This window comes from Meles meles, chromosome 8 (assembly GCF_922984935.1).
Source record: "Meles meles chromosome 8, mMelMel3.1 paternal haplotype, whole genome shotgun sequence".
Taxonomy (NCBI): Eukaryota; Metazoa; Chordata; class Mammalia; order Carnivora; family Mustelidae; genus Meles; species Meles meles.
The window spans coordinates 59,476,668-59,502,073 of NC_060073.1; the positions used below are offsets into that span (position 1 = coordinate 59,476,668).

Consider the following 25,406-nt stretch of genomic DNA (forward strand, 5'->3'; position numbering starts at 1 on the left):
TCTCTGAAAAGCTTTCTAGAGCATTTTTTTCTTAATCATCTCCTCAACCCGTGAGATTTTTAATACCACATGTGTTCTGTTTATCTGTTTATGTACTGTGGCCCTTTGAAGGGCCATAAGCCATTGTATAACTATGATTCATTTAGTCCTTCAAGAACCAATTTGCTCTTCCTTTGAAAATGCATGCTTTTTCTAGCATGGTTCATGTTTAGGAAAAGAACTGCACATTTTTTTGATCTGGGTGCTTACATAGGCTAAAATGATAAAGTGGGCTGGGTTTCTGAAATATACTTGATGTTCTTCCATCGTTGCAGATTTCTGATTTGTTAGGAGATTTTTTTTGTTTCATAAATCTGTTTATACTCACGTTCAATGATTTCAAAGTGAAAGATTTCGTTTTAATCTGTCTCACTAGCTTATGTAATGAATCTTAATTGTCCTAGTTTTTTTTTTTTTCTTTCTTAATCGCCAGAGTTGACTTAGTGCCTGACATAGAATAATAGGTGTTCACTAAAACTTGATAAAATGAATTAATGAGTGGATTAATGGGTCCCTAAGAATAAGGATTCCCTCTGAGTCAGATGGGGGTTCCATGGTAGCAAGTTGTGTTCTACTCTGGGTGAATTAAACATCCCATTACTATCCTTGAGGGATCCTATCTAAGTAAGGCTTTCTTTGATACTCTTGTTTTCTTGGGAAGCTATCAATTTTGAGTTTGTGGACAGTCTTCTGATTTGAAAATAAGCCACATAGCAAATCTGAAGTGGAGTAAGATTATACAAAGATTTAGAGCATCATTGTATTATTGTTAGTCACACTTCCATTATGGGATTCTGTTTCATTGGGCTGGTGATTAATTCACAGAGTTAAATGTTGGGTTACCTGCTGCTTCAGCTGGTGTCGAGAGTTCCTTAAGGCATTCTTTTTTTTTTTTAAGATTTTATTTGACAGACAGAGATCACAAGTAGGCAGAGAGGCAGGCAGAGAGAGAGAGGAGAAAGCAGGCCCCCCGCTGAGCAGAGAGCCTGATGTGGGGCTCGATCCCAGGACCCTGAGATCATGACCTGAGCCGAAGGCAGAGGCTTTAACCCACTGAGTCACCCAGGCGCCCCCCTTAAGGCATTCTTTAGAGTCATCAGCTCATTTTCTTAGTAAATAATTATTCCTGGGAAGGATGAGATTAAGATAAAGTGAGTATAAGATAGTGTCTGAATTTCTTAATGAATGGGGGAGTAGAATTGTTTCAGGAGAGGAATTATGTCAACACTTGTGAGCAAGAGCTTAATAAGGTTGATTCTTTGGGTATTGATAAGATGGTGCTGGGCAGTAAATAGTGATTTTCTATGTATTGTGATCACCATAGTAGGACTAGTTAACATCTGTTACCATACATAGTTATACTTTTGTGTGTGTGTGTGTGATAAGAACTTTTCTTATTTACTATTTTAGCAACTTTCAGATATGCAAGACAGTATTTAATATGGTCACCGTGCCATATATATTACATCTCCATGACGTACTTATTTTTTTTTAAAGATGTTATTTATTTATTTGACAGATCACAAGTAGGCAGAGAGGCAGGCAGAGACGGGGGCAGGGGGGAAGCAGGCTCCGCACCAAGCAAAGAGCCGGATTTGGGGCTAGATCCCAGGACCCTGAGATCATGATCTGAGCCAAAGACAGAGGCTTAACAGACTGAGCCACCCAGGCACTCCTCCATGACTTACTTATTTTATAACTGGAAGTTTGTGCCTTTAGATCCCCTTTCACCCATTTCACCCATCCCCTATCATGTTCTGGCAACCACCAATCTATTGTCTGTATCTGTAAGCTGTTTTTTTGTGTGTGTTTTATGACATTACACATAGAAGTGAGATCATGTAGAATGTATGTCTTTCTCTGTATGGCTTTTTTCACTTAGCATAATGCTTTCAAATTCCATCCATGTTTTCACAGATGGCAAATTTCATTGTCCTTTATAGCTGAATAATATTCCATTGTATGTATATGGCACATCTTTATCCTTCAGTGGCTGCTTAGGTTATTTCCTGTATTTTAGCTATTGTAAATAATGCTGCAGTGAATATGGGGGTGCATATATCTTCCTGGGTTAGTTTTTTTTTTGTTTTCTTTGGATAAATAACCAGAAGTGGGATTGCTAGATCATAATGGCATTTATATTTTTTAATTTTTGAGGATCCTGTGTACCGTTTCCCAGAGTGTCTACAGCAGTTCGCATGCTTACCAACAATGTCCCAAGAGTTCCCTTTTCTCCATGTTTTCACCAACACTTGTTACGTTTTTGTCTTTTTGGTAATAGCCATTCTGAAAGGTACAAGGTGATATCTCGTTGTGGTTTTGATTTGCATTTTCCTGATGATTAATGATGTTGAGCATCTTTGCATATGTCTTTTGCCCATCTGTGTGTGTCTTTGTAAAGAGGTCTACTCAGGTCCTCTGCCCAATTTTAATTGTGTTTTTGCTGTTGGCTTGAGTTCTTTATATATTTTGGATATTAACCTCTTATGAGATGTATGATTTGCAAATATTTCCCCCTATTCAGTAGGTTACCTTTTCATTTGTTGATGGTTTCCTTTGCTCTACATAAGTTTTTTGATGTATTCCCAGTTGTTTATTTCTGCTTTTGTTGTCTTTGCTTTTGGTGTCAAATCCAAAAAATTATTTCCAAGACAGGTGTTCAGGAGCTTACTGCCCATGTTTTCTTCTTGGTGGCTTTATACTTTCAGGTCTAAAAGTTCAAGTCTTTAATTTTTGTTTATGGTGTAAGATGGTGGTCCAGTTTCACTCTTTTGCTGTCCAGTTTTCCCAGCACCATTATTTGGAGAGACCGTCCTTCCCTATTGTATATTCTTGACTCCTTTGTTGTAAATTAATTGATCACTAATTTTCACTTAAAAATTGTTTTGAAATAACAGAGTTGATCAACTTTTGTCAGTAAGAACCGGAGGAAATGTGTGGTATAAACAGTGTAAGTTGGGACTTATTTCCCTTGTGTGGGTTTGAGGTAGTTCACAAGTATCGTCTTTTCTGCTGTTTATGGGGCTGGAAGATCCTTTCTGGTTAAATTTTAACTTAAAAAGAACAAAGTATCTCCAAGTACATTTTTCCCATTTTTTTTCTCTTTAAAAAATACTGTGCTTGAGTAGCAGTATTCCCATTTTGTGGCATGGCTAATAGTGCAGTTGAAGAAAGTTTTTAATGAATGTATGAATTATTAAATGTATCAGATTATGTCAGATTTCTTGCCTTTTTTTTTTTTTTTTTAAAGATTTTATTTGACAGAGATCACAAGTAGGCAGAGAGGCAAACAGAGAGAGGAGGAAGCAGGCCCCCTGCTGAACAAAGGGCCCGATGTGGGACTTGATCCCATCACCCTGGGATCATGACCGGAGCCGAAGGCAGAGGCTTTAACCCACTGAGCCACCCAGGCATCCCAGATTTCTTGCATTTTTAAGTGACATTAGAAATATATTTTTGAACTGCTTAAATATTTAAACTTTTTAAATTGATTTCATTGAGATAATTAATCCAAATATTGGCATGACTAAGTGCAGCATTCTTAGTTGGTGATAGTGTCCTATCAGAATACTCTCTTTACTCTGCTATCTTTAGTACTTAATCCCCCTCCATGGTACCTTTTAAAAAAGACTTCCAAGTGTTCCATGAACAAGGTTTGCTGGTCAGTGATTGATTTTTATTTTCCCCCTTAATAAAAGAGATTAATGATGGATGCCTGGCTGGCTCAGTAGAGCATGCGACTCTTTTTCTTTTTTAGAGAGTTATCTATTTATTTGAGAGAGAGAGAGCATGTGTTTGCACACACACGTGCTCTTGAGTGAGTTGGGGAAGGAGCAGAAGGAGAGAATCCTTAAGTGGATCCCCGCCAAGTACGGAGCCAATGCAGGCCTGATCCCACAACCCGTGAGATCATGACCTGAGCCAAAACAAAGAGTCAGATGCTCAGCTGACTGAGCCACCCAGGTGCCCCTGGAGTAGGCAACTCTTGATCTTAGGGTCTTGATTTCGAGCCCCATGTTGGGTGTAGAGGTTACTTAATGATAAAATCTTTATTTTAAAAAAAATTAATGATATGCTCGTGTGCTGTTTAGCTCCAGAAGGAGTGCAGAAACTTCATGGATATATTTGAACACAAGGGAAATAATAGCAAGAATGCAGTATAGGTGTCTTTTGGTGAAACCTGTGGATTTTCAAGGGGAAATCATAGGATTTTCTTTAGATGGGAAGTCATAGTGAAGGAGGATTATTTGTCTAACTCTCCATTATCTGATAGAAACAATTTAACCCAAGAAATGTTATTAATAGATTATTTTCTCTTTTAATATCAGCTAGTTGAGTCCTTGAGTGCTCCTATGAGCTAATTGAGTATGACACCATTTAAGTTCCTCCTGTGTGATCAGCCAGCCACACATTACTGCTGATACAAGGTTCATCTGTTCATCTGTCCAAAACCAAAACCATTGTAGAGATTTTTATAGGTGAATTTCTATTAGCAAGGACCTTAGCTGCTTTAGTTAAGTGTCTTTGAGTTGTCTTACTTTTTACACACACACACACAACACACACGTATGTATATTATATATATATATTTTTTTTTTTTTTTTAAAGGTTTATTTATTTAAGTCATCTCTACCCATTGTGGGCCTTAAATTCATGATCCTGAGGTCAATAGCTACATCCTCTACTGACTGAACCGTTAGACACCCTGACTGTCTTACTTTTAGTGAAAGTTTGAGGAGATGTATTTTTCTTCCATTAATTAGACATGAAAAATAGGTTTGAAGCCCTGAACAAAGGGAATGTGTATGCTCAAGCACAATGACTTTGCTTAAATGGATGTCTGAAACACAAGTAGGAAGATTTTGGGGTATGTTCATAGGCATCAGAATTAAAATTCTTTTTAAAAGGTTAAGTTAGCTTACCATTTACGATTTCTAAATATTAATAACTGACAGGATGCAAAGCTTAAGAGTCAGACTGCCTTTTTAAAAATTCCCTTGAATAGGAAATTGAGAGTTATGTTAAAAGTACAGTCCACTTATTCTTTTGTCCTTCTAGGTTTTGGCACAAATACCAGCGGGAGTAGTATTTTTGGAAGTAAACCAGGACCTGGGACTCTGGGAACTGGGCTTGGTGCAGGATTTGGAACAGGTAAGGAACTGTACCCTGAGATTTAGGAAGTGACAGAACTTGGCTTTCTAATTGCTGGGACTTAAGACCTCTGTTTAATCATATGCCTGAGAATAAGAGGCCTATCACGTTTTTACAATTGGACTTAATAAAACATTCCCAACAGTTTTGCTTTACCAGGTTTCAAAACATTTGGACATTTTATTTTAAAAGTTGTATGCTTCCCTTTCTATAAAATGTTTGTCTTCTTTTTTTTTCTGTAAGGTTTTTTTTTTTGTTTTTTTTTTTTTTAATTTGACAGAAAGAGATCACGTAGGCAGAGAGGCAGGCAGAGAGAGAGGGGGAAGCAGGCTCCCTGCTGACCAAAGAGCCTGATTCGGGGCTCGATCCCAGGACCCTGAGATCATGACCTGAGCTGAAGGCAGAGGCTTAACCCACTGAGCCACCCAGGCACCCCAAATGTTTGTCTTCTGATAGTCCCAGTCTATCTGGGAATTTTAGTATTTAATGTGAGACTTGGCAGTATGATGGCATTATTAACTTTCATTTTCCTCCTGCTGCCTTTGTAACAGGCACGCATTTGAGACTTTGAACTGTTAATCAAGTAGGGCTGATAACCGTAATAGTAAAAGAGAGCAGTAAGAGCATTAGTTAAAGTAATTAATCAAACATCAAAATCAAAAATCAAATAGGTTTTATAAGGTCTGTGCATACCTGTCAGTTCTTTCCACCTTCATGTAGAGCTATGACACCTTTGTCTCTCTTTCTACTATTGTTAATTATTTTTTAGTGCCTTTGAAGACATTGACCCTTCTGCCTGCCAAACTGTTTTAAGCAATAATGAGAGTAGTAGTGGTCATAAAATGAATAAGTGCTTCAGCATGTACAGTTTCAACGAGGTTTTTAAAGCATATAATTTTGTTTGTTTCCCAAGTCATCTGACTATGGGTTTGTGGTCATTTAGTTGTAAACCACTTATTTCCATGGTTTCTGTTTCTTCTGTCCAGTTATCTGTTGTCTTTGCTTATGTGCTCTGATCATTTATCTGTCATCTCTTTTTTTTTTTTTTTAAGATTTTATTTATTTATTTGAGAGACAGAATGAGAGAGGGAGAGAGAGCATGAGAAGGGGGCCAGGGTCAGAGGAAGAAGCAGGCAGGGAGCCTCATGCTGGACTCGATCCTGGAACTCTAGGATCATGACCAGAGCAGAAGGCAGTTCCTTAGTCAACTGAGTCACCCAGGCGCCAACCCCATCTTTTTTTTTTTTTTTTTTTTTAAGATTTTTGCTATTCAGCAGTCTCTGTACCCAATGTGGGGCTTGAACTTACCATCCTAAGATCAAGAGTCTGCATGCTCCACCAACTCAGCCAGCCAGGCGCCCTTGTCCTTTCTTTTCTAATAGAACCTCATTATGAACTATTTCCTTCCATTTTCTTTTCTTTTTTTATTTTTAAGATTTTATTTATTTATTTGACAGAGAGATCACAAGTAGGCAGAGAGGTAGGCAAAGACAGAGGGGGAAGCAGGCTCCCTCCTGAGCAGAGAGCCCAATGCAGGGCTCTATCATAGGACCCTGAGATCATGACCTGAGCTGAAGGCAGAGGCTCAACGTGCTGAGCCATCTAGGCGCCCCTCATTTTCTTTTTCAAATAAAAGATATAAGTGCTTTAAAAAAATTTCAACAATACAGAAGTATCATGATAAGTCAACATATTTCAGTTGTGAAGTAACAGCTATTGAAAGTTTGGCATGTTCTTGTCAGACTCCTTTATGCACATTTTGTACATTTTTAAAATTTTACACATTTTTCAAATGTGCACACACATACACAGTTGTACTTGGTGTGTGTTTTATGTATTTTTTATTTTATTCTCTTTTTAAAAATTTATTTTTATTTTAAGACTTCATTTATTTGACAGAGAGGGCATAAGCAGGGGGAAGGTGCAGAGGCAGAGGGAGAAGCAGGCTCCCCACTGAGCAGGGAGCCTGATGTGGGATCTGATTCCAGGACCCTGGGACCATGACCCTATCCAAAGACAGATGCTCAACTGACTGAGCCAGCGAGGCCCCCCCTTTTTTTTTTTATTTTTTTTTTATTCGTTTATTTGTTTATTTACAACATAACAGTGTTCATTGTTTTGGCATCACACCCAGTGCTCCATGCAGTACTTGCCCTCCCTATTACCCACCACCTGGTTCCTCAACCTCCCACCCCCCCTCCCCCGCCCCTTCAAAACCCTCTGGTTGTTTTTCAGAGTCCATAGTCTCTCATGATTCATCTCCCCTTCCAGTTTCCCTCAACTCCCTCTCCTCTCCATCTCCCCATGTCCTCCATGTTATTTGTTATGCTCCACAAATAAGTGAGACCATATGATACTTGACTCTCTCTGCTTGACTTATTTCGCTCAGCATAATTTCTTCCAGTCCCGTCCATGTTGCTACAAAAGTTGGGTATTCATCCTTTCTGATGGAGGCATAATACTCCATTGTGTATATGGACCACATCTTCCTTATCCATTCATCCATTGAAGGGCATCTTGGTTCTTTCCACAGTTTGGCGACCGTAGCCATTGCTGCAATAAACATTGGGGTACAGATGGCCCTTCTTTTCACTACATCTGTATCTTTGGGGTAAATACCCAGCAGTGCAATTGCAGGGTCATAGGGAAGCTCTATTCTTAATCTCTTCAGGAGTCTCCACACTGTTCTCCAAAGTGGCTGCACTAACTTGCATTCCCACCAACAGTGTAAGAGGGTTCCCCTTTCTCCACATCCTCTCCAACACACGTTGTTTCCTGTCTTGCTAATTTTGGCCATTCTGACTGGTGTCAGGTGGTATCTCAATGTGGTTTTAATTTGAATCTCCCTGATGGCTAGTGATGATGAACATTTTTTCATGTGTCTGATAGCCATTTGTATGTCTTCGTTGGAGAAGTGTCTGTTCATATCTTCTGCCCATTTTTTGATATGATTATCTGTTTTGTGTGTGTTGAGTTTGAGAAGTTCTTTATAGATCCTGGATATCAACCTTTTGTCTGTACTGTCATTTGCAAATATCTTCTCCCATTCCGTGGGTTGCCTTTTTGTTTTGTTAACTGTTTCCTTTGCTGTGCAGAAACTTTTGATCTTGATGAAGTCCCAAAAGTTCATTTTCGCTTTTGTTTCCTTGAGGCCCCCTTTTTATTAGATTAAATAGAAAGCATATCCTACATGAGTGGTTTTTTGTTTTTTGTTTGTTTTTTTTTTAAGATTTTATTTATTTATTTGACAGACAGAAATCACAAGTAGGTAGAGAGGCAGGCAGAGAGAGAGGAGGAAACGGGCTCCCTGCTGAGCAGAGAGCCGGATGTGGGGCTCGATCCCAGGACCTTGAGATCATGACCTGAGCCGAAGGCAGAGGCTTTAACCTACTGAGCCACCCAGGTGCCCCATGAGTGGTTTTTTTAAACCAAAGGCTGAGATACATTAGTTGTATGTGATATTTACACAGTGCTATACAAATAGCATTTAAGGATAAAAATATTAGAATGCAAAAATCACTGTACAAAGTAAGGTTAAATATCATTTAATTTTTGTTTCAGTTATGTGTGTTATGGGTCTCTGTATTTCATATTGTGTGCTACAGTCAAAAATGTTTCAAACTGAAAGCAGCTGCCTTACATGGTATTCTGTAGTTCATTTCCCATGACATTTTGGGCATATACTTTTTTCTTCAGTCGGTATGTGTAGATCTAACTTATTCTTTTAAAAAAGCTGTTTAGTATTCCACTGTGTGTAGATGTGCATCTGTACACGTGATATGTAAATGCATACACATACTGTAATCCACTTTTCCCCTTTTAGTAGACATTTGAGTTATTTGATACTATTAGCAATCAATAATGAAGATCTTTGTTACATAATTTTGTATGTGTTAGTATAACTATGGAATTGATAGTTGGAATTGGGTCAGAAGATATACACATTTTGAATATTGGTCAGTCTTAGGATTTCCCTTCCAAAAAGAATGCCAGTATGAATTTTTGCTCTCATTGTATAAAAGTACTCATTTTTCCATGCCTTTCCATATCATTGGACTTTTTCATCTTTACGTGTATGATAGTGGAAATTGATGTATTCTAATTTGCACTTCACTGATCACTGGTGAAGGATACCCTTATGTATGTTTACGGGCCATTTGAATCTTTTAATATCCTATTCATAATATTTGTTTTTTTTTTTAAAAGATTTTATTTATTTATTTGACAGACAGATCACAAGTAGCCAGAGAGGCAGGCAGAGAGAGAGGAGGAAGCAGGCTCCCCGCTGAGCAGAGAGCCCGATGCAGGGCTCGAACCCAGGACCCTGGGATCATGACCTGAGCCGAAGGCATAACCCACTGAGCCACCCAGGCGCCCCTTTATTCATAATATTTGATCATTGTTTCTTAATCTGTTTTTGAGAATTCTTTATGTGTTGTGGATATTAACTCTTTTGGGTTGTACGGTAGAGTTTTATTTGAACTTTTTAACTTATCCAAATTCTGTTACATATATTTTACAAGAAATAAAAATTTAAAAGCTCTAGTTTTTTGTGTAGTGTGAACCCTGAACTTAAGCAAAATATATCATCTGACATCAGTGTCCTCTTCTAATCCTGGAGGGAAAATTAGCTTTGGCGTGGGCAAGTTACAAGCTTTTTCAAGGGTAGTTTTGACCCTGGACAGTTTGTGAACCTTAAACCTAAAGCTCAGGTAAGATGCTACTGTAATGTCTGTTAGAGATATTTCCACCAAGTCTTTATCATTTAATTTTATGGTATCGTCAGGTACAGGTTTCATTTTTATGTGGTTAAAGTTGTCATTCTTTCCTTCTGGCTTCTAGGTCTTGGAGGTTATTTATTAGCAGTGCCTTCTCTTATAGTCCAAATTATATAATGTCATAACTTTTTCTAGTGCTATTATCTTCTCTTCCACAATAATGTAATATCTCAACCTTTTCATTTCTTTGAGTATATTCAGTTTTCCTTAAATGGTTCTACCTCAGAGACAACAGATAACATTTTTACTATTGTTAATATATCCCTCATTCATGCTTTGTTTGTCTAAACTAAAACCTGAGTATAATCAGTAAAGAATTTTATATCTCTAACCTTTGCAGCAGGTAGATCATGTAGGGAAATGAGAGTTCTGTGAACCGTGCCTATACTGTTAGAATTCTTTGATGATCACCTCTGCTAAAGCAGACTTTAGGCTTTGAGAGTGGTGTGTCTGGAGAGAGTTGTATGTAAATACCCATGTTCATGACCTGTACATTTCCTGACATCACAAGTAGAAGAGCACTGTAGCTTTGGGTGATGTCTTTTTGGGGCATTAGCTAAGTGGGTATTCCTGTGCACCTTTCATCTTGAGTGATAAAGATTCATACTCCTTTTGTTTTGAGTGATGGAGATTCAGACTCCTGACTCAGTAAAATTTCCTAATAAATTTTCCTGTAAAACATTTTATGTTATTCTTTGGTGTGTGGTATTTTCCCACCTGATGTGTTCAGACTAAGGAGCACTCATTAAATCATGGGAGTGTGAGTTTCTGATTTGACAGTGATATTAATTCTCATTGGCACTATCAGTAGTATGGCCTTTTCTTGGTAATTACCTGGTAATATTAAGAAATTTTAGTTCTTAATTTTCCATGAAGTAATAAATTTAAAGGTACATCTAGTAAAGTTCATTGTTATACTAAGGTATACACAGAAAAATTACCCAAAGTAAAAGATACCATAAATAAAATTAAATTTTAATATTTATTAGAAGATCTCAAAAGGAATATAACCATTTTTGCTTTTCTCTTGAGCATCTTTGGAGTTTCTGGGGCTGCTAGTACCATGGTGCCCTCCGTGTATCTGCTTTATGATTCCTACAACTAATTATAAATATACCACATTTCATAAATTGACATTATCTTCCATCAGAATGTCCCTTAACTTGTGGACTATTAGTAAGTCCTTTTCATTAAGCATAAAAATCCAGTTGCATAATAGGAGATAGATCTGGATAAAATGCATATTTTTCCATTAATAAATTGGAACAATATGCAGGCTGGTCACTTTATGACAGTCTCTTTCCAGGTCACCTGAACCTCCCAGTGCCTTTTTTGATCTTTTTTTTTTTTTTTTTTTAATATTTTATTTATTTGACAGACAGAGATCACAAGTAGGCAGAGAGGCAGGCAGAGAGAGAGGTGGGGAAGCAGGCTCCCCACTGAGCAGAGAGCCCAATGTGGGGCTGGATCCCAGACCCTGAGAGCATGACCCGAGCCGAGGGCAGCAGCTTAACCCACTGAGCCACCCAAGCACCCCTTTTTTTTGGCTTATTGAAATAACAGTGATTTTTAGACTGTTTTATGGTTTTTCATCCAGGATTGCTACAAAGGTGAGGGAAATACACACCCATCCAGATGAGAAGTTTTTGTCCATTTTATTTTTTTATGTTTCATCTTTTTAAAAGATTTTATTTGTCAGAGAGAGAGAGTGCACAAGCAGTGGGTTGTGGCAGACAGAGGGAGAAGCAGGCTCCCCACTGAGTAAGGATCCTGGTGCTAGACTTGATCCCAGGCCCCTGGGATTATGACCTGAGCCAAAGGCAGATGCTTTAACTGACTGATCCACCCAGGTCTCCCTGTCTATTTTATATATTGGAGTTTCTTCTAAGTTTTTGATCAGGGGGTAAAGAGGTATTTGTTCCCTGGAAAAATAAAGAATTCTGAAATCTGTGCTGTAAACTATGTCCTTCAAGGAAGTAATTTCAGTTTTTCTTGGAATTTTCAGCAATTTCTAATGGTTTGGAATGTTGAAAGGAATATCATTTCCTGTTCCAAAGCTGGGATTTGGGAGAAATAATCCCTTTGCTTCATCGTTGTTTTCTTGTTAATAATGAGGTTATACAGTTAAGTAATGTTTTGTCCATTCAGTAGTTACCCTCACTAATTTATATTGTATGGAATCTCTGAGTATAGAGTTCCTGTCTTTCTTTTCTTTTTTTTTTTTTTTTTAATTGTAATCTCTGAGCAGTTTGTATTTTATTTATTTATTTTTTTAAAGATTTTACTTAGAGTGCAAGTGAGTGGAGAGGGAGAGAGAATCTCAAGCAGGCTCCACACTGAGCAGAGAGCCCAGTGGGGGACTTGATTTCACACCCTAAGACCATGACCTGAGCTGAAATCAAGAGTCAGAAGCTTAACTGACTGAGCCACCCTGGTGTCCCTCAATATTTTTTATTTTTAAGATTTTATTTATTTATTTGAGAGAGTGTGAGAGAGAGAATGAGAATGAGAAGTGGGAGGGTCAGAGGGAGAAGCAGACTCCCTGCCAAGCAGGGAGCCCAATATGGGACTCCATCCCGGGACTCCAGGATCATGACCTGAGCCGAAGGTAGCCGCTTAAACAACTGAGCCACCCAGGCGTTCCGTCCCTCAGTATTTTTGACCTCTTAAGTCTTTTATCTTTGAAGTGATTTTTATCTCATTTCATTGTTGCATTCAAAGGAACTTTAGATCTTCTAAATTGCCAGTAACTTTTTCAGGAGGAGGGGATGGAAATTAAAAAAAAAAAAATTTATGCCAGTAATTTATTCTAAACAAATTTACCCCATTTTCACTGCCAACAGCAAGATCCATAAGCAAAATTCATTAAGATTTAAAACATAAGTTTCTGCAGTGGGTTTCCCCTTGGTGAAAATAAGTTTTTATTCCTTCTGGTCTGATTCATGATGAAACTTGAGTCTGTTTGGTAAGCACATCACAAGGCAGTTAGTTTTCTTTCTTTCTTACTTTTTTTCTTGCTTACTTATTCTCTGTATTCCAAGTGAGGCTCTAACTCACAACCCCAAGATCAAGAATTGCATACTCTTCCAACTAAACCAACCAGGTGCCCCTGTTTAGCTTTTTAGAAAATAAAACCTTTATCTTGGTATAAAGTAGTTTTCATGAGATGGTATATTTGAAAGTATTACTTTTCTTGCTCACTGTTCAAAGAAGATGTATTGGGTTTGGTTTTCTATAGTTTAGCCTATAAGTCAAAAAGATGACATCGTGATAGGTTCAGCTTCATTTTTTGATTTGCAAATACTGGAATTTAAGGAGACTTGACTTTTTTTTTCAATTCTTTCAAACTCTATATTACTATAGTTGTAGCAATTAAGAATCCTAATTGTATTGGCAGATCACCAAGGTTTGAACCTCGTTTTCACCATTTATTACATTTATGACATTGAGTTGATTACTAAATCCTCAGTTTTCTCATCTGTTAAATGTGGATATTTCCTACTTCGGGCTTATGAAGATTAATTGAGATACTAGCTAATATTTAATGAGTATTAGTATCTACCAGTCCTCTTAAATGCTTAATATGTGTTTGTTCATTTTAGACTTAGGATAAATACCTATGTATTACTATCTCATGTTATAGTTGAGGAAACTGAAGCACAGAGAGGTTAAATATTTTGCCTCTGATGTATATAATGTACTCAGCACAGTGCCTGGCAATAATTAGCATTAATGTATTACCTCTTGTTGAAATGAGTGGTCATTATGAAGTTTCCAAATGTATTATATTTTTAAGTAACTGACCTCTGGCATAACATTCAAAGGATCTCCTGTGGCACTTTTTCTTTCCTCTTGTCTCCATAGCTCTTGGTGCTGGACAGGCATCTTTGTTTGGGAACAACCAACCTAAGATCGGAGGGCCTCTTGGTACAGGAGCCTTTGGGGCCCCTGGATTTAATACTACGACAGCCACTTTGGGCTTTGGAGCCCCCCAGGCTCCAGTAGGTAAGTGTCAGTCATTTTAGAAGGCTTTACTCCATTTATTTCTCGCTAAAACTTGACTTGGTGACCTGATTTTCCTCCCACTCCATCCCACCCCTGCCAAAGCAGTACACAGACACACATCACATAACAGTCATGTGGTGCAGAAGGGCTTGCAGTGGATCCTGGCCTTTTCTGCTTCCCCACTCCCAGGCCTGGTCCCCTAAAGAGACTGCTTTGTTACTGCCACTTTGTTTCCTGGTTTATAGTTAAGTTCCAATCTTTAAATGATTTGCTTATGTTGCTGTGTTATGCTTTATTTATTAAGTCTTAAGTAAATTTAACTTGTTAATGATAGATGAGAAATAGAGCTCACTTATCACCTACCTGTGTTCTTTATTCACTTCTCCTAATAGAGCTGTGTTACTAAATACCTTAGTTTAGTTTTCTCTACTGGAGTGTCTTTTATACTTCATTCATTTGAATACCCTTTTTTTTAGTTTTTGCCCTCTCTGCCTCCTACCTCTGTTGTTATTATTTTTAACTTAAAATTAACTTTTTAGCTTAAATGTCTTTTTAAAAGAAATTTGTTCTTTGGAGATTTAAAAAAAAGAAAAAAACTGTTATCACCTGGCATAAATAGAGTGAGTGAATGAGAGAGAGCAAGAGAAGGATGTACGATGAAGTTACTCTCCCATATTGTCATGATCTGTGTACCACATTTGGATAAGCCTTTTGCAAATTTAAGCCATGTCCCTACATACTTCTATTTATTCTATCAACTAAGAGAGTATTTCTTTTTTTTTTTTTTTTTTAAGATTTTATTTATTTATTTGACAGACAGAGATCACAAGTAGACAGAGAGGCAGGCAGAGAGAGAGCGGGAAGCAGGCTCCCCGCTGAGCAGAGAGCCCGATGCGGGACTCGATCCCAGGACCCTGAGATCATGACCCGAGCTGAAGGGTATTAGTGCCCTTTCTTACCCTTCTCTTTTTTTCTCATTTCTTCTTTTGCCATCTTTATATTTTCATATTGATAACAATGATAATGTATTCTGTCCTATAATTATTACCTTCATCTTTTCTCTGATAAAAGAATAGTTTAAAATTTGTAAATGTGAACACAGCATATTATTACAACTGTGAAAATATTGCTGCCCAGCCACATAAACACTTTTTTTTATACAGCTTTTTCGTTCTCCTGGAATTTGTACTTCTTTTTCCCCCTTGGATTACCGGCTCTTATTACCTTCCTAAATTGGTTCAGATTCTTAAGAATGGTATCAGAATTCTTTTACTTTGGATACTTCATTCATTGATCCCTCTGTCCCTCCTGCAGCAGTGTGAACTCTTGATTATTCTGTAGGCCTTCATCATCGCTCCCAGTATTCCCTTCAGGTCTACTTGGTGGGAACTGCTCTGTCCTAGGTGTAGGTTTTTCCCCTTTATTTATTTCCTGAATTGTCTGGAATGTGTTTTTAAGTAAAGTGTATATAAAGGGTAAACTTTGATCACTTATAGGTCTGAAAATACCTTTTTTTGTTCCTCATGCTTTAATGTTAGGGAATTCTAGTGTGGAAATTTATCCCAGAACTTGGACTATATTGCTTGCATTAACCATTATATGATGAGAAGTCTGATGCCTTTCTGATTCTTGAGACTTGTTCAGCTACTACCCCCACAAGCATTTAGGATTTTCCCTTTGTCCTGAAATTTCACTGAATTGCTTATATCCTTTCTTTTTTTTTTTTTTTTTAAGATTTATTTTTTTTTTTTGAGAGTGGGGGAGGAGCGGGGAGAGAGATTCTTTTTTTTTTTTTCTTTTTTTTTTTAAATTAACATACACTGTATTATTTGTTTCAGGGCTACAGGTCTGTGATTCATCAGTCTTACACAATTCTTCACGCTCACCATAGCACATACCCTCCCCAAAGTTCATCACCCAGCCATCCCATCCCTCCCATACCCCTCCACTCCAGCAACCCTGTTTGGTTTCCCCGAGATTAAGAGTCTCTTATGGCCAGCAGACACATGAAAAATTGCTCCACATCACTTGGCATCAGGGAAATAGAAATCAAAACCACAATGAGATCCACCTCTCACACCAGTCAGAATGGCTAAAATTAACAAGTCAGGAAACAACAGATGTTGAAGAGGATGCGGAGAATGGGGAACCCTCCTACGCTGTTGGTAGGAATTCCAGAGTGGTGCAGCCACTTTGGAAAACAGCATGGAGGTTCCTCAGAAAGTTGAAAATAGAGCTACCCTACAAACCCAGCGATCATACTACTGGGTATTTACCCTAAAGATACAAATGTAGTGATCCGAAGGGGCACGTGCACCAGTGCAATGTTTATAGCACCAGTGTCCACAATACCCAAAGTATGGAAAGATCCTGGGTGTCCATCAACAGATGAATGGATAAAGAAGAGGTGGTATATATACACAATGGAATACTATGCAGCCATCAAAAGAAATGAAATCTTGCCATTTGTAATGACATGGCTGAAATTAGAGGGTATAAGTGAAATAAGTCAATCAGAGAATATGATCTCCGTGATACGAGGAATTTGAGAGGCAAAATGGGGGGTTTGGGGGGTAGGAAAGGAAAAAATGAAACAAGATCAGATCGGGAGGGAGACAAACCATAAGAGACTTTTTTTTTTTTTTTTAAGATTTTTATTTATTTATTTGACAGAGATCACAGGTAGGCAGAGAGAGAGGAGGAAGCAGGTTCCCTGTGGAGCAGAGGGCCCAATGTGGAGCTCAATCCCAGGACCCTAGGATCATGACCTGAGCCGAAGGCAGAGGCTTTAACCCACTGAGCCACCCAGGTGCCCCCCATAAGAGACTCTTAATCTCACAAAACAAACTGAGGGTTACTCAGTGGGGTATGGAGAGGGTGGTTGGGTTATGGACATTGGGGAGGGTATGTGCTATGGTGAGTGCTGTGAAATGTGTAAGCCTGACGATTCACAAACCTGTACCCCTGGGGCTAATACGTTAATTTTTAAAAAAGAGTCTCAAAAAAAAAGAGTCTCTTATGCTTTGTCAGATTCTTTTTATTTTTTCGATAAAATTTTTTAAATTATTATTTTTATTAGCATATCATGTATTATTTGCCCCAGGGGTACAGGTCTGTGAATCGTCAGGCTTACGCACTTCATAGCACTCACCATATCACATATGCTCCCCATGTCAGGGAGATTCTTCTTTTTTTTTTTTAAGATTTTATTTATTTATTTGACAGAGAGTGATCACAAGTAGGCAGAGAGGCAGACAGGGGGGGGGGAAGCAGGCTCCCTGCTGAGAAGAGAGCCCGATGTGGGACTCGATCCCAGGACCCTGAGATCATGACCCAAGCCGAAGGCAGAGGCTTAACCACTGAGCCACCCAGGTGCCCTGTCAGGGAGATTCTTAAGCAGGCTCTATGCCCAGCCCAGAGCCTGACTTGGGGTGTGATCTCACAACCCTGAGATCATGACCTGAGCCAAGATCAAGAGTCAGACACTTAACTAACTGAGCCACTCATGTGCACCATTTCTGTCTTAATGCTTGATTTTTAAACTTTCATTTCTATTTTTCAGGAGGTTTCTGAATGTCTTAAATGTAAACCTGGCGATTCACAGACCTGTACCCCTGGGGATAAAAATACATTATACGTTTATTAAAAAAAAAAAATTTGGAAGGGGAGGCGAACCATAAGAGACTATGGACTCTGAAAAACAACCTGAGGGGTTTGAAGGGTCAGGGGTGGGAGGTTGGGGGAACAGGTGGTGGATAATGGGGAGGGCACGTTTTGCATGGAGCACTGGGTGTTGTGCAAAAAGAATGAATACTGTTACGCTGAAAAAATAAATAAAATGGGGGAAAAAAAGTATACAGGTTTTGAATGTCTTATAAATCATCCTTTCGAATTCTTATTTTCAACTTAACAAGAATTCTTTCTCATTCTCTGAAAGTTCCCTTTCTCAAGCATCCAGTTCTTAGATGCAATTTTTTTCTTGAAACTTTGTTAATTGACATTAAAGAATTTTTTTAGGACTTTTCTGTGCCTTAAATATTCAGGATTATTTTTGCTTTGGTCCTACTCTTAATGCTCTGTGATCTTTACTATTCATATTCAAGAATAAAATAATAAAAAGCTCACTGGCAATGTATGTATATGAGTAGAGCTTGTTTACCAGTAAGTTTCACTTTAAGGTAAGTAATTCAGGAACCAGCTATTATCCACTGGTCCTCTGACTGTTAGAATGCCACATTCTTAGCTCTGGGATGATGCAAGTACTGAAACTAGTTGCCCTTGTTCTTTCCATATGTTAACTTGGTTTCATCAGAGGCACACTGTCTTATGTTTGGCTTATCTCTTGAGGATCAGGGATTAAGAGGATGAAGGTATGGGTGTTTTGTGAATGTACTTTGCACTGGTTCATCTCTTCTGCTTTCAGTCTCACTTCATCAAACTTGGTGTCATTGAATCCCTCATCCTTCTGGGATTCTACAGGGCAGCTATGCTTCACTTTGGGCTCTTACACCCTTTGAATGTACTCTAAGCTATACTTTGCTCTATCCTGCTTTGTCACTCCTTTGTCCACTTCTTGCCCCTAGAAATTTGTTATATTTTCTCTTCTGTTCATTTGTTATGTCCCATTCTTTGTCATTGTGGGATATATATATATATATATATATGTTTGTTTTAAATGTAGATTTTATTTAGGGGCACCGGGGTGGCTCAGTTGGTTAAGCGTCTGCCTTTGGCTCAGGTCATGATCCTGGCGTCCTGGGATTGAGCCCTGCATCAGGCTTCTTGCTCTGGGGGGAGCCTGCTTCTCCCTCTCCCTCTCTACTTTCTTACTGTTTGTGCATGCACATGCACTCTCTCCGCCCCCCCCCCAATAAATAAAATCTTCTTAAAAAAAAAAAACAAAAACAGATTTTACTTAGATCTGTGGTGTTGAGAATTAGAAGTCTAATTGATTTGTGTGAACATTAGAATCAACTTTATCATTAAAAGATATTTTCACTTCTCTTTCTCTTCCTTAGTTTTAGTTGTTTTCAATAGAAGGATGTACCATAAATATTGTAAGCTGCCATTTTTAGTTGATAGTGTTTTGAATAGTTTGGGTTTTTTTTTTTTTTTTTTTTTAAGATTTTATTTATTTGACAGAGAGAAATCACAAGAGAGGCAGGCAGAGAGAGAGGAAGGGAAGCAGGCTCTCCGCTGAGCAGAGAGCCGGATGCGGGACTCGATCCCAGGACCCTGAGATCATGACCTGAGCCGAAGGCAGCGGCTTAACCCACTGAGCCACCCATATTTACTTAGGAGAGAGAGAGGCAGAGGGAGAAAGAAGCAGGTTCCCCCATGGAGCAGGGAGCCTGATGTGGGACTCCATCCCAGAACCCTGGGCTCGTGACCTGAGCTGAAGGCAGACGCTTAACCAACTTAACCAACTTTTTTTTTAAAGATTTTATTTATTTATTTGACAGAGATCACACAAGTAGGCAGAGAGAGAGGGAGGGAAGCAGGCTCCCCACTGAGCAGAGAGCCCGATGCGGGGCTCGATCCCAGGACCCTAGGACTACAGCCTGAGCCGAAAGCAGAGGCTTCAACCCATTGGGCCACCCAGGTGCCCCTGAAGACAGACACTTAATGGACTGAGCCACCCAGGCATCAGTGTTCTTTCTTTTCTTTTCTTTTTTTTTTTTAGATTTTATTTATTTATTTATTTTTAAGATTTTACTTACTTACTTATTTATTTATTTATTTTTAAGATTTTACTTATTTATTTGACACACAGAGAGAGAGATCACAAGTAGGCAGAGAGGCAGCCATAGAGGGAGGGGGGGAAGCAGGCCCCCTGCTGAGCAGAGACCACCCCCCCCCCCCCCGCAATGCGGGGCTCTATCCTAGGACCCTGGGATCATGATCTGAGCTGAAGGCAGAGGCCCAACACACTGAGCCACCCAGGTGCCCCAAGATTTTATATATTTATTAGAGAGAGAGAAAGCACAAGCAGGAGCAGTGAGAGGGAGAGAAGCAGGCTCCCCACTGAGCAGTGAGCCCCATGTGGGGCTCAGTCCTAGGACCCTGGGATCATGACCTGACCTGAAGGCAGATGTTTAACTGACTAAGCCACCCAGGCACCCCACTGGGTTTTTAAATTTTTTTTAAAGTTTTATTTAAGTAAATTCTGTACCCAGCTTTGGGGCTTGAACTTACAACCCCAAGATTAGGAGTAGTACGAACGTCTGACTGAGCCAGCCAGGCACCCCCTGAAAGATTTTTGATAATTCGTCTTTTCCTAAAGTCAGTTAAAAGTTGTTGATGTGAGCATTTGATATTGCAGTTACATACGGTACTGTTACCACACATTTAAAAGTAGCTGTATTGCCTTTTAGAATATAATGTATTACTTGTTTCAGGGGTACAGGTCTATGATTCATCAGTCTTACACAGTTCACAGCACTCAACCTTGACATACACCCTCCCCAATGTCCATCACCCAGCACCCCCATCCCTCCCACCTCTAACCCCTCCAGCAATCCTTACTTTGTTTCCCAAGATTAAGATTCTCTTATGGTTTGTCTCCCTCTGGTTTCGTCTTGTTTCATTTTTCTCTCCCCCTATGATCCTCTGTCTTGTTTCTCAAATTCCTCGTATCGGTGAGATCATATGATAATTGTCTTTCTCTCTTAATAGTAGAAACCAAGGAAAAGGAATGTATGTATATCTTTGCATCATAGGATGTTTGTTGGAAGGTTCTTTAGAGCTAATGTGAATTCTGTCTTAACTGTGGGAATTCCTCAGTTACAGTTTTCCAAGTCAGTGTTATCCATTGTTTTATTTAGGTTGTTTGGAAACCAAAACATGACTCTGTAGAATTACCATTCAGTGATTCTACTTTTACATCCTAAGCTAAGCAAACTGGTCTGTTACAGTTTGTTTGCAGTAACCTTATCATCTTTTTTCCAGATAAAATATCATCAGGTTTTTCTATTCTCAGAGTTTATTTTTTATACTTTTTCCCGTCCCCTTTAATCATTTGGTCATGATGTGGCTTTTCAGTATATTTTCAAATTACTGTGACCAGAATTGAATATAACACAAACATAAAACATAAGTAAAACAACTAGTGCGTATGCTTTTTGCTAACATATCAGCTCTCTTATCTATATTTTAAATAATACAGTTAACTTCGAGAACATTTCATATTTAAACATACAAAAATAAGAACATCCTGTTCACACACTTTACTAATTACGTTTGGATTTGTAAAAGGAGTTTTTACTCTTTTGCGTAAGCCCAGATAGGGTGACCTATTATACTTGTTAATGGTGGGATCAGGTGGTGCAGGTCAGTGTTTTTTTGTTTGTTTGTTTGTTTGTTTGTTTTTTAAAGATTTTATTTATTTATTTGAGAGAGAGACAGTGAGAGAGAGCATGAGCGAGGAGAAGGTCAGAGAGAGAAGCAGACTCCCCGTGGAGCTGGGAGCCCGACGCGGGACTCGATCCCGAGACTCGATCCCGAGAGTCCGGGATCATGACCCGAGCCGAAGGCAGTCGTCCAACCAACCGAGCCACCCAGGCGTTCCCAGTGTTATTTTTGATGGATAATTGCCTGTCAAGTAACAGACTGACTAGTGAATATTAGAATTCTTATAAACGCATGCAGGTTTTCTTGAGTCTCCTTGAATAGTCCATATAATAACATTATGCTGTTGCTCTGTGGCACTTTGTACCAAAGCTACTTTTTTATATTTTTTTCTCACTGATACTTAAATTGGATTTCAGAACTTTCTGAATACATGATGATTTGCTATATGCTCTTTAAAATGACATCTCCTCTGGGTTACATGGCCTTTTTTTTTTTTAAAGATTTTATTTATCCATCTGAGAGAGGGAGAGAGTGAGAGAAAGCATGAGAGAGGAGGAGATCAGAGGGAGAAGCAGATGCAGGACTTAATCCCTGGAGACTGGGATCGTGACCTGAGCAAAAGGCAGTTGCTTAAACAACTGAGCCACCCAGGTGCTCTGGGTTTCACAGTCTTGGCAAACTTGTACTCTCTCCTTACATATTAGCATACAGTATTTTAGTATTTAATTAATACAGCTGATTTTAAGAAAGCTTAATTTGACTAAGGTGGATTTACCCCTTTTTCGTTAATTTAGCTTTAGCTGTCTGGTGTTTGTTGTTTTTGCTGCTGCTGTGTGGTTTTTTCCAAATGTTTTGTTTGTGGGACTCCTTCAGTGTATATTATCTTACTGTATTTTGGCATTAGCCATGTTTTAAACACTTATAAAGGAAGAAAGCATTTTTATCTCTAAAGTGGCTTAGGTATGATTTCATTTTTTTAATCAGTATTTTTGGAAATATTTTGGAGTTTCTTCATCAATCAGGGTATAACACAAATAGTTGCAGGAGTTTCCTTGTTTTTTACTGTTTGTGATTATAGACCATCATTCCTTATCTATTCCCTAAATTATCTGTATATAATGACGTGTTTTTACACTTTAAAAGAAAATTAGACTAATTGGGGTGATATTTTTTCTTTGAATCTTTACTTGAATATAATATGCATATTAAATGTCAATAATAAACTTAACAGCCATTTCCAATTTTTGTTTGCCCCTTTCTTACTTGATAGTCTTAGTATACTTAATATTTTTTATTCTGGAATTTTTACTTCCTAAATTAAACTAAAGATACTTCCTTATTTCCACTGTGAAACACATTGTCATTATTTTTAATAACTATTTAACCCACCATGTTGATGTAGCTTGATTTTTACAACTGTTAATGTTGGATATAGGTTGTTTCCAAGTCATAACAATTACAGATAATATTTATTGAATATTTACAAACATTTCTTTGTTTCTAGTTTAATTACACCCTTGGGTTAAATTTCCATGATTGAAATGAGTAGGTTAAAAAAAATACAAAAATAGTATTTGTTTGTGTACGGTCTTTTTGTTTCTTTTAGAGTAAACCAATTTATGATGTTTCTAGAAGCAAAGACTATAATTCTTTTCATATAGCTATGGCATTGATAGATAATGAGATATAAAATATTTCTTCAGGGTTGTTTTAAATTGCATTTCATTGATTATTAATGACAGTGAACATCTAAGTAAAATTTTTTGTGTGTTGTCTCTTAAGAAATGCCTCTTCGAATCTTTTACCTATTAGTTTATTCGACTGTTAATTTTCTTCACAGTTTGTTCCTCTGCACTCCACCAATAATGCCGTTGAGTGAGTCTGAACATTTTGAAGACCTCTCCAAAATGATTCTGTGTTCTCTTGCTGTAACTGCATTGGATCCCTAGACTGACATCTTGCCTTCTCTTTTCTTTTTTTTTCATAAAGCTCTGACCGATCCCAATGCTTCTGCTGCCCAGCAAGCTGTTCTCCAACAGCACATCAATAGTTTAACGTACTCACCTTTTGGAGACTCTCCTCTCTTCCGGAATCCCATGTCAGACCCTAAGAAGAAAGAAGAGGTAAATTTAAGGATGCTTTTGTGAAGTTTATTCTCAGATCAAGAGAAACTAAATGTGCAGAATATAATTTCTTACATATAGAACCTAAACAAAGCTAGGCGTAAGTAAGTTTTTAAGACACATTATCTATGCTTTTCACTGAGTCAGGAGATACATTATATTTGCTATATCTGGAAGGCAGCAGGACTAAAACAGTGAAATGAACACTGGACTGGAGGTGAGGGCTGAGACTTTTCAATACCTGAAATAAGGCATATATTATTATTATTATTTTTTAAAGATTTTATTTATTTGACAGACAGAGATCACAAGTAGGCAGAGAGGCAGGCGGGGGGTGGGGGAAGCAGACTCCCTACTAAGCAGAGAGCCCAATGCGGGGCTCGATCCCAGGAGACTGGGATCGTGACCTGAGCTGAAGGCAGAGGCTTTAAACCACTGAGCCACCCAGGCACCCAAGGCGTGTATTATTATTCCCATTTTATAGTTGAGCAAACCAAGGCTCTGAGAGGCTGATTTTCCTAAAACCATGATGTTCTTAAGTGGCATAGCAATATCTTTTCTTTTGGTTTCTACAGTTAACTTTGTCTTAATTTTTTATTCTCTGAGATGATGATCTCGCTGTGGTGTGGATTAAAAGTAGGCTTTGGTCTGTTTGATCCTTGTGGTGCTGTGTACAATCCAAGGCCTTGAGGATATCTTTTTTTTTTTTTTTTAAGATTTTATTTTATTTATTTGACAGGGATCACAAGTAGGCAGAGAGGCAGGCAGAGAGAGGAGGAAGCAGGCTCCCTGCTGAGCAGAGAGCCCGATGCGGGGCTCGATCCTGGGATCCTGGGATCATGACCTGAGCTGAAGGCAGAGGCCTCAACCCACTGAGCCACCCAGGCGCCCCGTGAGGGTATCTTTTTGCCTCCAAATGTGTTTCTTCATCTGTAAAATGGGACTAGTAATACTGTCTAATGTTGAGCATTGAATCAGATAATGCATACCTGGCTTATAATAAGTTAGTCAGTCTACAGATACTATTATTCAATTATTTATGTCATCTCACTTCTCCCTTAGCTGGTTCTTGAATTACCTTTTAACTAGTTATAAAGGGAATTAAGATAGGAATTTAAAATGCTTTTTACCCTGCTGTATAAATGTAGGTTTTGCTTAGATGAAAATTATTTGTGGGATGTGAGTTAAGTGTCTGACTTTTTTTTTTAAGATTTTATTTATTTGACAGACAGAGATAACAAGTAGGCAGAGAGAGAGGAGGAATCAGGCTCCCTGCTGAGCACAGAGACCGATACGAGAACCCTGGGGTTATGACCTGAGCCAAAGGCAGAGGTTTAAAACCACTAGCCACCCAGGCACCCTAAGTGTCTGACTTTTGATCTCTCACCCTTAGGATCATGAGTTCAAGCCCTGCACTGGGCTCTCTGCTGGATGTGGAGCCTACTTTAAAAAAGAAAAGAAAAGAAAATTATTTGTTATTTGTGCAGCATAATTATAGGCCTAAGTATGTGCTAGTCACTGTGTTTACTGCTGAGGATACAAAACGAAAACAAGAACATCTTCTAAGAGCTTGCTAGTTACTTAGTGAAGAAGATTGGATCTGTTTATGTGTTTAAATTTACTCAAGCTCAATATAATAAATACAGCAGTAAAATAGCCCGTCAGCTGATGAATGGATAAACAAAATGTTGTGTGTGTGTATGTATATATATATGTGTGTACATACACACACACAAGATGAAATATCTTTCAGTCATAAAAAGGAATGAAATACTGATAACGTGTTCCGTATAACATGGATGAACCTTGAAAACATTATGCTATGTGAAAGAAGCCCAACACAAGAGGCCACATGATTCCATTTATATAAAATGCCTAGAATAGGCAAATTTATTAGGACAAAGGGGATTCATGTTTGCCTAGGGTAAGGGGTGGAATTGGGAGGCACAGCATTTCTTGT

At 38.4% G+C, this 25,406-nt stretch overlaps 1 protein-coding gene across 8 annotated transcripts in view; it reads left to right on the plus strand.

Annotated features, from left to right (window-relative positions):
* Positions 1–25,406, plus strand: part of NUP98 (nucleoporin 98 and 96 precursor) — a 124,505-nt gene that overhangs the window by 37,010 nt on the left and 62,089 nt on the right. For 6 of the 8 annotated variants that reach the window (XM_046014921.1, XM_046014924.1, XM_046014925.1 and 3 more), the window contains exons 11-13: positions 5,098–5,190; positions 13,833–13,973; positions 23,313–23,446. In XM_046014921.1, coding sequence (XP_045870877.1) covers positions 5,098–5,190; positions 13,833–13,973; positions 23,313–23,446 — 368 coding nt within the window. The remainder of the gene's footprint in view (positions 1–5,097; positions 5,191–13,832; positions 13,974–23,312; positions 23,447–25,406) is intronic. The other 2 variants (XM_046014928.1, XM_046014929.1) reach the window with 1 other exon arrangement.